General features: G+C 47.2%; 5 protein-coding genes across 5 annotated transcripts; 2 read left to right on the top strand and 3 right to left on the bottom strand.

Moving 5' to 3' along the window:
- Nucleotides 1-964: 964 nt before the first annotated feature.
- On the bottom strand, nt 965-4220 carry COCSADRAFT_197868 (uncharacterized protein; the record flags this gene model as incomplete). Its single annotated transcript, XM_007699702.1, has 7 exons — nt 965-981; nt 2382-2786; nt 2840-3439; nt 3498-3566; nt 3626-3728; nt 3789-3905; nt 3981-4220. The coding sequence occupies 7 exons, from the start codon at nt 4218-4220 to the stop codon at nt 965-967; spliced, it is 1551 nt and encodes a 516-aa protein (XP_007697892.1).
- A 589-nt stretch (nt 4221-4809) lies between these two features.
- COCSADRAFT_112772 (uncharacterized protein) lies at nt 4810-5781 on the top strand. Its single transcript, XM_007699701.1, has 2 exons — nt 4810-4851; nt 4900-5781. The coding sequence occupies exon 2, from the start codon at nt 4977-4979 to the stop codon at nt 5571-5573; it is 597 nt and encodes a 198-aa protein (XP_007697891.1). The 5' UTR covers nt 4810-4851; nt 4900-4976; the 3' UTR covers nt 5574-5781.
- A 1558-nt stretch (nt 5782-7339) lies between these two features.
- On the bottom strand, nt 7340-8807 carry COCSADRAFT_83968 (uncharacterized protein; the record flags this gene model as incomplete). Its single annotated transcript, XM_007699700.1, has 4 exons — nt 7340-7655; nt 7722-8106; nt 8168-8439; nt 8500-8807. Coding segments are annotated over 4 exons (1281 nt in total), but the record flags the coding sequence as incomplete, so codon positions are not given.
- A 401-nt stretch (nt 8808-9208) lies between these two features.
- On the top strand, nt 9209-10887 carry COCSADRAFT_197865 (uncharacterized protein). Its single transcript, XM_007699699.1, has 5 exons — nt 9209-9338; nt 9473-9554; nt 9619-9676; nt 9743-10475; nt 10542-10887. The coding sequence occupies exons 1-5, from the start codon at nt 9286-9288 to the stop codon at nt 10879-10881; spliced, it is 1266 nt and encodes a 421-aa protein (XP_007697889.1). The 5' UTR covers nt 9209-9285; the 3' UTR covers nt 10882-10887.
- On the bottom strand, nt 10876-13547 carry COCSADRAFT_179689 (uncharacterized protein; the record flags this gene model as incomplete). The annotated part of the gene is made up of 4 exons (XM_007699698.1): nt 10876-11153; nt 11217-12665; nt 12784-13250; nt 13344-13547. The coding sequence occupies 4 exons, from the start codon at nt 13545-13547 to the stop codon at nt 11066-11068; spliced, it is 2208 nt and encodes a 735-aa protein (XP_007697888.1). The 3' UTR covers nt 10876-11065.
- Between the last annotated feature and the right edge of the window lie 187 nt (nt 13548-13734).

The raw sequence follows: 13734 nt of genomic DNA, 5'->3' as shown, positions 1-13734 counted from the left end.
ATTTAATAGAGCTATAGTTAATTAGAGTTAGATAGGTGCGTAAAGTTAGTAAGATAACCCACTCGCTTATATAGCCCGCTCGCTTATAAAATACGTTATCTAATTTAGAGTCCTAAGTAATCGTAGTAATAAGATAATCAAATTCTAAACTTAAACTATTAAGTATTAGCGTAGTAATGAATTAATCGGGCAGTTTAATTTTATAAGCTTTTAAGGTTAGAGTAAGCCTTAATAACTTTTAAAGACAAATTCAACGTTATATTTAAAGCTTATAAGTATTCTATTAATTAGATCTTTATAGATAAAGAAATTAGATCTTCATTCTTTCTAAAATTATAGAGTTTTAAGATTATTTTATAGTTCTATTAGACTACTATACTCTTTTATCTTAAGTAGTAGTCTATCTTTAAGACTAAATGTAATTATAGCTAGCACCTTCGATTTCTTTTCTTTTAATATATTAAACGTATCTAGATATTAATTTAATATAAGATTAGATAGATCTATAACTATTATATTAGCACAATCTTACTGTATAAGAATAGATCAATTTCGCAGTGCCTATATATTAAAATTCAATCTCTCTTCAAGCCTTAGTACTTTAAATATACTATTAGCTATTTTAATCTATTAGATTAGCTGATAAGCTTGTATATATATTAATAATCTTATAGTTACTATTCTTTCTATAAAAAACTATAGCTACTAATTAATATAGATTAATATATTATACTTAGCTAATCTAGCTTTAGATAAACCCTTAACTATAGTATTAAGCTTCGTGAGAGGCTCGGATACTCTTAACTAATACGGTTTTTACTAGTATCCAGAGTTTTTTAGCTTCTTTATCCGTAGTTATCTTCTAACTTTTATTATTACCCTAGCTCTTACTTAGAATCTAGCTTAAATAGTACTAGTTCTTACGTGAATGTTAAACCTTTTATAGTAGATTTTACTAGAACCTTTAATTAAACGTGTAATCTAGGCTTATAACCTGTTAAAATAAGAAGAGTACTACTTATTCTATAGCTAGCTTAGAGGTACAGTCGTCTACTTGTCTAGCGATAGACTAAGAGATAGCGAATTAATAGGTTCTAGGGTAAAAAGAAAGAAATAATACTAAGTGAGAGAGACTAAAGAATTAGATTAATCTGATTTGCTCTTATATTCTTCACTAGTAGTCTGCTCTATGCAATCCGCTCTACTTTCCATCTAGTATTTCTATTACTAGTATTTATACTAGCTAGTAGTAATAGATTACGTTGTTTACACGTAATCGTTATTTATCTCTTATAATACTAATACACTCGTGATATACTAGTAGTATAATAGTATAGATTGCTAGAGTATAGCGATCTTATTAATTAATAAATCGAACTTATTAGAGATTAGCTAAGTAGCTTAGGTCTTTTATAGTAGAGTAGTATACTTATACAATAGATAATAATAGGTTTAATAATTTCTTATCATTATTAAATAGACTAATAAGTTTTAACTTTATAAAGTTAACTAACTAGAAAGAAAGTAAAATTTAAGTTAACTATGATGAGAGTAGCAATGGAATCTTTCTATCTTAATATTCTTATTAATTCTAGTTTAATATATTAGATTTTCTAATCTTCTCTAGTATATCTATAATATTAGGGATAGCTACTATTCTAAGACGTTCTCCTATCTCTTAGATAGTTATCTTTAGCAGGATAGTATACTACGTGACCTAGGCTCGCGATAATTATTACCTTTTAATGTAGATAACTATAGAACTTTTGCTATCTTACTATATATTAAACAGAGAATCTTCATTATTGCTTATAATATTACCTCCTCTCTTAGAGTTACTATTCTAATATATAAGCGTATTATTTTCTTATACAGCGTATTAAGACGATAGCTGTTTATAAGATTAGAGCCTATCTATGTAGTAGAAGTATAGCCGCTAACCTTTGGTAATAGACCGATTTCGGTTAGCTAGAGGAAATTTTATCTTAGTACTATAGTTGATAGAACTAAGAGCGGATTATATAGAGGAGATTATTAGTACAGACATTAAGAATAGATTAGATTCATCTAATTCTTTAATCTCTCTCCCCTAGCATTATTTCTTTTCACCTGAGAACCTATGGATTCGCTACCTCTAGTTCTATCGCTAGATAAGTAGACAACTCTACCTCTAATCTAGCTATACAATAAGTACTACTCTTCTTATTCTAACAGATATATCTCTTACTAGTATATTTGTATTAGAATCTCAAACTTTCCCTATTTATGTTTCTAGGAAGTTTAAACATAGCGAGTGGAAACATTTCTATTCTACTAGCTAATCTCAGTCTAAAACTATGTAGTATGTCCTCATTAGGTAATCAGAATACTTTCGTCGATACTCTCGCGTCGCTTAATTATAAACTGAGCCATCGGGTCTGCAATTAAGGCCCAGCCCATTTTCATAACAGTGGGTGTAGTCCCCTCTGCCAGCTTAAAATCGTACTTAAGTAAGATGTGACAGAGCGCAATCTTTACTTCAATCGCTGCAAAGAAGCGCCCTGGACAAGAGTGTTTCCCGAAACCAAAGGCCAAATGCTCGGGACTTGTTGAGACGAAGTGCCGTAACATTTCTTTCTCTGGATCACCTGCCATCTTTACAAAGCGGTACCCGTCGAACGCATCGGGCTCGGGATAGGCTTTCGGGTCGAAATGCGAGCGCAGTGGGAAGCCAATTTGTATCCCTCGGGGTAGAAAGACGCCGTTGGAAAGAGTAACATCCTCCATTACTAAACGGCGCATCAAGACTAGAATTGAAAATGAGATTCACATCAAAGGGCAGAAAGGGGGAGGTACTGACGCGAGGCTCCCGGCTTCAACCGCTGGCTTTCTTTCATGAAACTGTCCATAAGCTTTAGTTTGTACAGCCCAGCTTTGGTCATGCCGCTCTCCTTCAGAACAGTAACCAACTCTTTTCGGAGAGGTTCTATGTACTCTGGGTACGCACACAAGTCATAAAGAGTCTGGCAAAGTTGGTCGGTAGTCGTATGAATCGCTGCCAGTGAGAACCCCAGCTGAAGTAATGCCGGATGATAAGGCCTACCACCGGCCAGTTCGTTAGCCCATTGAACAGCGTCCGTATATTTTACTTTGTTCAAGGAGGCGGCTGAAGAACCAGACTCTGCAGTCCTCTTATCCACGACGGGCTGGATTAGGCGTATCGCCTCTTCGATCTGTTGGCGCACCTTTCGAACCTCTGGAACGAAGCGCCACACGATAGGGCGGAGAAAGCTATGCCATTTCTTGAGCGCCTCAACTCCGAAAAACAAGTTGGTGGTGTAGTCGACTGTGATTCGTAGCCAGGCAGGGTTTCGACAGAGCTCTGGCCCGAGGAAGACACGCGAGGATAACTGTGCTACAATTTCGAGGATAGTTCCCTTCATATTGATTGAATGCCATTCTTTATTCGGTCAGAATGGAAGCGTGATTTTTAAATCTCTGGGCCCATGCACACATACCTGTATCATCAGTCCAATGGTCGCGGAACGCTAGTGTTGCCTCGGTTGAAACATCTTTGGTGACAAGGCCTTCCCAGATACGCACCAATCAGTCCTAAGCCCATTTATGCGCATTGAGTGTAGCTTACCAAGAGATGGATTAAGTTTTTTTGTCAAGACCTCTTTTGCCATATCGTTCAGGCCATTGTGCGGACTAAAGTTGGTAAAGGCAGGAATATGTCCTAGAAAGTCCTAATCACTTCCATCGTCACTTCATCGCATCACCTTTGTGTCCATTGAATAGGAACTTACATCTGCTAGAAGTTGAGTGAAGTTGAAGCGATTGTCATTCCGAATCTCGCTTACACATTCAGGTGCCAACACCACCACCTGCGAGTTGTCTGTCTGTACCCGAAAGGCTCTGGGGGACTATAGAACCCAAAGAATCAGCTTAGCTAATCCTTCCATTTACAATTGATACCCTGGTAAATTCGGGTAACTCACCTTTGCGTATCCATCGTCCAACAAGCTCTGGGCGTTGAAAAAAAAGTTTTCTTTCGATCTTTTGTCAGACTCGAATAGGCCATGCCCATTAACCAACGGGAGTGCCCGCAGGCGATACTTTGCCAAGCATCTGCTCCCAATCCTTCGAATCAAGGTGATGGCAGCAATAGTGAGGATGAAATTGATGGCAAGCCGGGCGCCAGGGTGCTGGAGCGATTTGATGAGAGAAATGTCTAACATTGTTCAATGATCAATATGGATTTGGTAAAGCCAGGTCACTCAGCATTCCGTCCCAGAGACGTCTTGTTTTACTTAGCTACACCCCAGGGGACACTTTCGTGAAGCTCGCAGATAATAGCCAAGTAGCGGTTTCGGAAAGTTTCCGTGATTAATACTAGAAACTTGCCAAGGTGATAGGGTTGGCACCTTTGTGTACTATGGAGATGAGTTATTGTTGCTGGGTTCACGCGGGAGACGAGTGTCTTGCACTAGGCAGACTCAACATCCATTTCCAGTGAATTGGCAAAATAGCCGATTCGTAGCAACAATAGCCGGGGTCGTTCTCAAAACGTTTCTCTTCAACATAGTGGGGCAACTCGAGACGCATTACCTATCGAACGAAGATATTTTTGTTGTCGACCCAATGGGGGGATTTGTCATAAGCGCAAGGGAGGATTTGTTATCAACGCAAGGGGCGATCAGATAGGATTAGTGCAATCCTTCGTCTACACACCCAACAGGGATTGTATAACACCCGTCCAGGGTGTCTGCCATCTACCCGGTACTCCATTTACTCGTCCGTTGCCTTTACAATCTCGCGTGCGTCTAATCTAGGGGCGGATAGATCCCCGCCTCCCCACCTCGCTCGAGGGTAAGAGGTATTTAAGTCTGTTTTCTTGTCTATTCTGATAGTCCTTAGCTAGTGGCAAGAGCAATTCCCAACACCTTTTCATTTGCCAGTCTCTCGTGTTTAGAGTCATTTCAAAATCAGTAACCATGTCCAAAATCGCTCTCATCACCGGCAGCACACGCACCCCTCGTGTAGGAACCGACGTTGCAGGATGGGTTCATGAGGTGATCAAGTCACGCCCGGAAGATAAGCTAGAGGTCGAACCTTTGTCCATCGCCGACTTCAACCTGCCAATCTTTGACGAGCCCGTCATGCCCGCAATGGTCCCAGCCATGAAGCAGTTCACCAAGGATCACTCCAAGAAATGGAGCGAAGCCATCGCTTCCTTCCAGGGCTATATCTTCGTCATCCCCGAGTACAATGGTAGTATGTCAGGGGCCACCAAGAACGCCATCGACTACCTGTACAACGAGTGGCCAGGGAAGCCTGTGGCCGTCATCAGCTACGGCTCACATGGCGGGGAGCGCGCCAATAAGCATCTCAGCGAGAGCCTGGAGCTTGTCATGAAGATGAAGGTCGCCCCGACCAAGGTCCAGCTCGCCTTCGCCCCAGGTACCGACGTCTTCGCCGCCATCAACGACGGCGTCTTGGGCGAGGACACTAAGAAGGCGTGGACTGAGGCCGGAGCGAAGGATCAGATCCTCAAGGCTTTCGGGGAAGTCAAGGAGATTCTAGTGCAGTAGGAATGGGATAGGACAGTCTGAAACCGACAAAACACCTACCTAGACATGCTAGGTCGACCCTCACCAATAAAAATCAAGTTTGATAAATAATTTAAACACTGCTTAGTTCTTGCATAGTAAAAAGTAAACCCAAACAACATATTAGTCCATTGAAATACATCATTGGACATGATGCAGTCACTTAATTTCCATCCTTCTATCCTGCGAGTATATTTATTTCAATATCATTACCGTACTGTCCTGTCGCTGTCTCCATAGTAGACCTTCATGATACCAAGACGATGGGTTTTGAACAGACAGACTAATGCAGCTACCTGCTCAATTTGGGCGAGATGCTTCCATGGACACACTTGCAGCCATTCGCTTGAAGTGAATAGAATAGCCTTGATGGGATATAAAAAGGAAGACGACGAAGGCTCCCCCAAGGAAAAAGACCAGTGATCAAATCGGACTGAAAGGACCTGACAGGAACAGTCGGCAGCAGCCATCTTATCTGGGTTTCTCGTGACTAATGCGACACCTGCGACTGGATAGAATACGACAATTACTACATGCCCTTTACGTCTCCACGCTTGATTGCTCATAGTGCGTTTTGATGCCCCGGGGGTGAGGGTGGGGGTTGGGGGGTTGCACAGCATATAAACCCAACAAGCGGCCGCGGAGAAAGAATGTCGTGAATTTCCTCTATCTTTGTTCAAGTACCTGATGTTCTACCTTGCTTTCATACTATCTATGCGCCAGCATCGATTACTCCCTCCAACCTCTCGTCATTGAACTCTTTAATGAGGCGCAGTCTTTCGAGCCAACACTGCTTCTCTCCATGCCCATCCCAAGACCAACGCGGTGCCAGGTCCGAACATCACAAGCATACTGACGAGTGCCCCAACAACCTTTAACCAACCTGCCTTAAGTCGTCCAGTGCTTTTCAGGTCCCATAAATGGAGAAGGGTCCAGAAAAGCCCGCTCCCTAGCATAAGTACATGATGACGTTGAATGGATTTCTCTGGCCCGATCTCTTCCAGAAGCAGGGTTCCTTGCCGTAGCCGAGTTAAAATGGACAGAATGTTGGTTAGACCCCACGGTGACAGGGCCCAGGAGTAGACATGCGTTATGGCAGTAAAGATGCCACTCATGGTATACGATACAAGCAGATACTTCATATCAGCACGAGGATTTTGAACCCGGTCTGTGAAGGTAGTGTTGGTGAGAAACGAGGCGAACAGAGGGTGGAGGACAGCCATGAAGGTAGGTAGTAAATACCAGTGGGCATACACAGCATACTTCTGCTGGGATGCCGCGCCATAGGCTACGAGGAGAAAGTAGCCCATTACTGTCGCCGCAACAGCAGATCTGGCGTAATTTGTGGGTACGAGGCGGTTGTCAGCGGCAGTGTACCGACTCGGCGGGGATAAAATGTACTGGAGGAAGAAGTACACCGGAAGGGCGTATGCTGTGCTTCCCCAGTACCCTGCGAGTACAAATAGGGGCCAAAGAGCGGCAATCCCCATACTATTACCTCGCCGGGCACTCTCTATCAGAGCGATGACTTGGAGCGGGAAGAAGTCGCCCAGATGCGACAGCATAGCTACTTGCACTGCCTTGGCGTCTTGATTGGCAACCAGGACAGATCCTGTAGGCTCCAATGTATGACGAGCGGCAAAACAGAAAGCCAGGAGTGGGGTGGCACCAAGGACTCGCCATGCAACATGAAGCCCTCGTCGGTCAAACTCTACTGCCTGGAAGATGGTGTCCTGTCTCAGCGATAGCTCCGGTGGTGGGAGGAAATCTAACATGTGTGCTCCCGCGACCGACTGGCAATGAACATCTACGAGCATGTCGCCTGCCCGCGGTACAACATACAAAGCCATTAGTTTGTGCCAAAACTTGTCAAATGCTTCCAGACGAGTGGCAAATCCGGCCATTGTGCACACCTCTTTGGTGCGAACTTGCCGGCTTTGCTCGTAGTCGCTCAGCGTGTCGCAGACCTCCACGAACGATGGTCTTTGTGTTGTCCTCATCATTGCGTACAGCTTGTTGGTTAGAGCGGTGGCGCTCTCAATGGCCCAATTACCACCCTGGCCACTATTTGTCTCTCATGTCAATGATTGTATTTGGTAATTAAACAGGGGATGATTCAGGGTGTCTCACATGTTCGGTGTCATTTTGTGTATGGAATCGCCCAGGCAGACGAACCGCCCGTACGTCCAATGTTGATATTGGGCCTCCTCCAATGCCGCTAAAGTGGCTGCTGTCTTTCGATGCCAGAGAGCTTCAAAAGTAACGCCCTGGGAGACATGGCGTTTCATAAATGGCTTCACGAACTCGGCTTGATCAGATTCTGTGTATCTCGGCAGATTTGGCAGCCTATATGTTCTACTTAGTTTCTCGAATACAAACCAGAAGCAGCGCTCGTCTTTCCCGACAACCACGAGAAAGGACCAGTTCTTGTTGAAAGTACGGTAAATGCTCGTCTCCCGCAAGCCTGGCACAGGAGAAGACATGCCATAAAGACACCTATAATCGGCGAACATGGCTATAGACTTGTTGTCAGTTGATGTATTCCTCTGATTGCGTACGTGGTATCAGTAGCTTACCTTTTTCATCATTCTTGAGGTGTTTAAGGGCACCGTCGCTTTTGGCATGGCGCCACATCTCACGGCGGATTTGACTGTGTACACCGTCGGCTCCTGCCACTATATCTCCAGTGAATATGGAACCATCTCCACAGTGAACCTCAACACCATCCGGTAGAGTGCGAACAGAGATGACCTTTTTGCTAGTGAGAATCTTGCTCTGCTCCGGAGCGAGTTGATGGAGCTTCTGGAGGACCTGCCGCCGTTCGAGAAACGTCACCGGATAGCCCGTACTATGATGTGAATCAGCTCAACAATGCTTAAATAGTGTTTGCGCAGCCCCTATGACGTACCGTGCTTCGATCAACTGCAAGGAATCATCACGTCGTACTAGATCTCCCTGCCCAGTGAGCATGTCGTACCATTTCAGCGGCTCCGTACACTCGAGGATGCTTTTGAAGACGCCCAGCTGGTCGAGGATCCGGGAGCCGTTTGAGAAAAGGCCGATGGAAGCGCCAACTTGTGGGTCGATGTGATCGCGACCTTCAAGAACGATGTAGTCGATCCCGGCCTTGTGCAAGCTATGGGCAAGGACCAGGCCTGCAACGGACCCTCCAACTATGACTACCTTAAAGTCATGACTTTTCTCGAAGTCTCCCATGATATGGTCCGCTGTGTATTCGATTGACGGGTAGGTAATCCAGTAAACACCGTGACCCACTTCTTTATGAGGATGGCATGCCTAGTCAAAACCACGACTATATACTTTGAGACCCTTTAAGAGTAGACCTTTTATTAAAATCAATAAGAAACTCCCTCTGGCACATGGAAAAACTAAAGCATCATCATCGCACGCTCAGGTGATAGTTGTTGAGAGTCTATTCCACTTTTGCTGATGAGGAGTGTCTGGGGCAGTTATAGGCGAGTTAAGTCCACTCGTTAACTCGACACGACACTTGTTGCATATTGGCAGCCCATTCACAACATGGATGTTTGAACCCTGCGTAAAGAAGAGATGTATGAATTTTATCGATATATCTTATCATTTTTCGGCCATACATGCGACCGACTTCAGTCGTTCTTATTGTGTACTTACGAGGGTACCCATCTGATCATCTCTTTGTCAGGCGTTAAGAGTCATGTCTACTACAAAGCCGATTTGCCGAGTCCCGCTTCACGTAGTTATTGTCGGGTAGGAAGAGCCCTTCTGCTTATTTTCTGATTCTCTACCATAACGGACTGACTAACAAAATTCAATACAGAGCAGGTAAGCGGGCTGAACCTATGGTTAGTGAAGTAACGAGGTCAACATCTAAATATTCGGATCAAAGGCATCGGAGGGCTCTCGGCAGCGGTCGCACTTGGGAACCGCGGGCATTCCGTGATGGTGTTTGAGTCCACCCCTGAGGTAGGCGGCTGTTGTTTTACTGAAGTACTTACTTTGGCTGTTTTGTGTGTTAACCAAAGCCCAGCTATCTCACGTTGGTGCGGGGGTGGCATTACCACCAACCACGCGGCATTGGTATGAATGTAGGTGGATAGCCCCATGTTGATAAACTAAAGCCTGCTTCAAAGGCTGATAAAGCTGTGAAATAGCTGAAGGGGTGCTCCAGGCGAATGACACTGCATGTGTCCCCCTGGACGGCATCGAGATCACCAAGTGGGACACTGGGGAATTAATCACTCGAACCGCAGCGAACCCGGTGGGGAAGCAGAACGCTGTCCACCATGGAGACATGCAACTGGCACTTCTTGCGCGTGCTCAAGAGCTCAGCAACGTTGAAATTCGACTAGGAGCGAGAGTGGTGGATGTTGATATCGAAGCCACTGTCGCTTTTCTCTCTGATGGACAACGCGTGGCGGGTGACTTGATCATCGCAGCGGACGGCGTGAAATCCACCTTGAAGGCCAAGGTTTGTCCACCTGAAGCAGTTGTACCGCTGCCTACAGGCGAGGCCGCTTATAGATTCACCCTCTCGCGGGACTTGCTGGAATCCGACCCAAGGTTGCAGGAGCTAGTACAACGGTCCTGGGCCACCAGATGGGACGGACCTTCCCGCCACGTGGTCGCCTATCCAGTGCAAAACCACCGGCTGCTCAATGTCGTCCTCATCCATCCAGACAATGGGGATGCAGAGGAATCGTGGACGTCGGTAACGGACAAGCAAAACGTGCTGACGGACTACCAGGGATGGGATCCAACGCTTCTCAAACTGGTTGCACTTGCTCCGCCTGAAGTGCCCAACTTTCGGATGTTCATATATCCCCCGGCGCCCGTTTGGGTCAAAGGCTCGACAATTCTTCTTGGGGATGCGTGCCACGCAATGCTGTTAGTATTGTCCCGCATCTCTACCTGTACCTATTCTTAACCGTAACTAATGTGTACTCCGATTAGTCCGTATCTCGGCCAGGGAGTTGCCCAAGCGGTCGAAGATGCGACTGCCATTGCCACAGTACTCTCGTTGATTGAGAACCGACAGCAGCTGCCTTTAGCACTACGGGCATACGAGTCGTCTCGCAAGGAGAGGGTGGATCAGATCCAAGCGGCTACGTACCGTGCAAGGGAACAACTACACCTTCGGGATGGTGACGCACAGGCGGCCAGAGACTTGGAAAGAAAAGCTGCTTCAAATACAGGTCAAAATAGCGATGTGGTTAAGATGCAACACTCTTACTGGACGTGGGATGCTGCTGGGGTGGCCGAGAAGACATTGGCCGCTTTGATTGTTGCCTAGTAGGGTTATATTTGGAGCATCGTCAACTTGATCTATGATGCAACCTGTAGGCACGCTTGTGGATTCCGGAATTTCTTTTCGCATGTTATCGAGATGGAGCAACAGAGATGGTATCAACATTATGCTTCCATGCTTCCCACATGGCTTTAAGTGACATCAACGTTATGACTCGTACCTATTCTCCTCACAGCTTCCCATCTCCAAACCTGTTTACATATTCAGCCAAAGCTCGGATTGGCCAGTAAAGCTTATAATTGGAATAAGATATAACCCTGTCGAGCATGTTAGTTGTTCGATGTCGGCAAAGAGAGCAAAGGTAAGAAGTAAGTACTTACCCATCTCCAACACCACCCTCGAGCGCCTCTTGGTACCATTGCCCTTTGGACTGCTGCCGAGTCATGATCAATTTCAGTCCACGTTTTACAGGCTCCATTTCGGGATATCCAGCGTGCATGAGCGCCATGCAGACCCAGGCCGTCTGCACCACCTGGGACTCTTGATGCTGAACGTACTCTTCGCGCTGCAAGCTCAGGTAAGACTCTCCCCAGCCCCCATCGGCCTTTTGCTTGTTGACGAGGAAGTCACATCCGCGACGCGACGCCTCACTGGTCGTGTACGTCTCTCCCGCGAGGGCTAGGGTTTCGAGCGCAAACATTCCCGCATAGGTGAAAGAGACGCCCCAGGCACCATGCCAGCCACCGTCGGGCCTTTGCGACTTTTTGATAAAGGACAAGCCCTGAACTGTCGTCGCCTCGATGTCAGCGGCGCGGTAGTCGGGATACAGCTTGCTAAAAGACAAAAGGGCGGATACTGCGGCCGTGGTGCACTCGACAAAGTCGTATGTGACCATGGTCTTGCCCACGAACTCGCCCATCTCCAACCACGCGAGCTTGGGCGAACCCGTTCGCTTCTCGTAAACTCCGAACCCTCCCGTATCATTCTGCAAGTTGAGCAGACAGTCGACGGCGTCGTGTAGCCTTTGCTCGGGTATCGGTTGGGCCAAATCCAAGTGGCTCATCTCTTGAAGCTGCATGACGGAGCGGAGGCCCTCGCCGGTGCACTCGCTAATCATGTAGCCCTGGTATCTGGTGCTAAACGGCCACCCGCCCTTGCGAGGCCAGCGGTAGCACTTGTCCTGGTCCGGTACATCATCCAGCAACTGGTGGTCCTCCAGGAAGGCATGGGCCCTGACGAGCGTCGAGTGGAACTTGGGGTCAGCGCCCGCACCCGCCGCGCAGAGGGCCTGCACTGCTAGCGACGTGTCCCAGACCTGGATGCCGTCTGAGAGGTTGCAGGCCATGCCGTCCTTGGTCATCCAGAAGTACTGCGTCATGGTTCGCCGATGGGCGCGGACTGAACTCCCTTGAGGCCCCTCCTCGATGTAGCTGGCGATGAGGTTCCCGGCCTTGCTGATGGGCGAGAGCCCAATGTACTCGGTGTTTTTGTCTTCGGCCATGATGAGGTCCCAGACCTTGCGCTCGCCGCTATATGCGGTGGTGGGCTTGCGCAAGTACGGCAGGTAGACGGTAACGGTCACCCAGTTCATGAGGTTCACGAGCCACCATTTGGGATAGTTGTTATCCACGGCGGCAAGGGAGCTGCGATGCCCTGCGAAGTCGATGGTGTCGTAGGGCTGCGTGTAGAGTTCGTCTTTGAGCTGCTCAGTGACGGCATCCCCGTCATAACTCCACTGCTTGGACCACACGTAGGACATGGAGGTGAAGTTAGTCCGCGTGTGGAGATACCATTTACTCGGTGCGGCGGGATCCGAGTCGGATGAGAGCCTGACATGCCAACGCTGATTAGCCTAGGTGTTGCCTCTCTGATGGTACTATGTACTATGTATTCCATCCATTTACAAGGAGTCGACCATGGACCCGCGCAGAACAGGACGTGACTTACCACAACTCGGGTAAGAAGGGGTTAACGCATTCCCATTTCATGACCCCGAGGACGCAGAGCCAAAATTTGCCGATGCCCGGAACGTGTGTAGCTCCACCGAACGTGTGCAACAGCTCTCGGGCTTTGACTAGGCGTGGGTCGTCTCTGTTCGCTCCTAGGAGCCGCAGGACGACGTAGTTGAGGGCGGTGGCAATGGCTGAACTGCTGTGTGCCTCAGCATGCCACCCCCAGCCTCCGTCAGCCACGCGCTGGCTTGCCAGGAGGTACCGCCGGATCTCGACAGCATACCCGGCGGGAAGGTGAGTGCCCGTCACGTACCCAGCTAGGATTACGCAAGGCAGGATGAAGTGGGGCCCAGTGCACTCGCTCGCCCACTGTCCCGAAGGCATCTGTAGTTGGCTGAAATACGACACGGCTCCTTGGGCAGCCTGCAATGGTGTTTGCGCCTTGGGTACGTCTGGCAAGTCCTGAAGATTGTATGGGTCATCAGCAACAGACATCTAGACCTACTACGGCTCGCACCGTGAGGACAAGAGAGACAGGATTCGGTTTCTACTAACAATATCCAGACCAAGGAAATGCTTCTCAGCCGTCGTCTGTGGCCACTTTGCCGCCTCCTCGTCAGACTCGAGATAGCGCCAGGATTGGCGGCCTTGTTCGTCATTCAATCGCCATTTTGAATAATCAGTCTTTTGGTCTTCGGTCGTGTCCAGAGACACTTTCCCGTTGGTCGACGCTTCCCAAGATGCTTTTTGTTGTCCCATTTTATTTTCCGTCCAAAACATGGTACTCCGCTCAGACACCGCTGTTAAGTTGCTAGTTGTACTATGCAAAAATGATATTAATACATAAGTAGTCTTGTCCCCACTCCCAGGTATCGAAAATGGTTACCGATCACCTGATTGGATGATACATCGTATTTTCGGGTCGACCTGCCCTACAAAAAAGACC

This window comes from Bipolaris sorokiniana (genome assembly GCF_000338995.1).
Source record: "Bipolaris sorokiniana ND90Pr unplaced genomic scaffold COCSAscaffold_4, whole genome shotgun sequence".
Classification (NCBI taxonomy): domain Eukaryota; kingdom Fungi; phylum Ascomycota; class Dothideomycetes; order Pleosporales; family Pleosporaceae; genus Bipolaris; species Bipolaris sorokiniana.
This window is presented reverse-complemented; position numbering and strand designations above follow the sequence as displayed.

Bases quoted from the DNA above. Each gene is read 5' to 3' on its own strand.
- COCSADRAFT_112772 (XM_007699701.1), top strand. From the start codon at position 4,977: ATGTCCAAAATCGCTCTCATCACCGGCAGCACACGCACCCCTCGTGTA.
- COCSADRAFT_197865 (XM_007699699.1), top strand. From the start codon at position 9,286: ATGTCTACTACAAAGCCGATTTGCCGAGTCCCGCTTCACGTAGTTATT. The intron at 9,555-9,618 runs GTAGGCGGCTGT...ACCAAAGCCCAG, and splicing joins TGTTTGAGTCCACCCCTGAG to CTATCTCACGTTGGTGCGGG. The intron at 10,476-10,541 runs GTTAGTATTGTC...TACTCCGATTAG, and splicing joins GATGCGTGCCACGCAATGCT to TCCGTATCTCGGCCAGGGAG.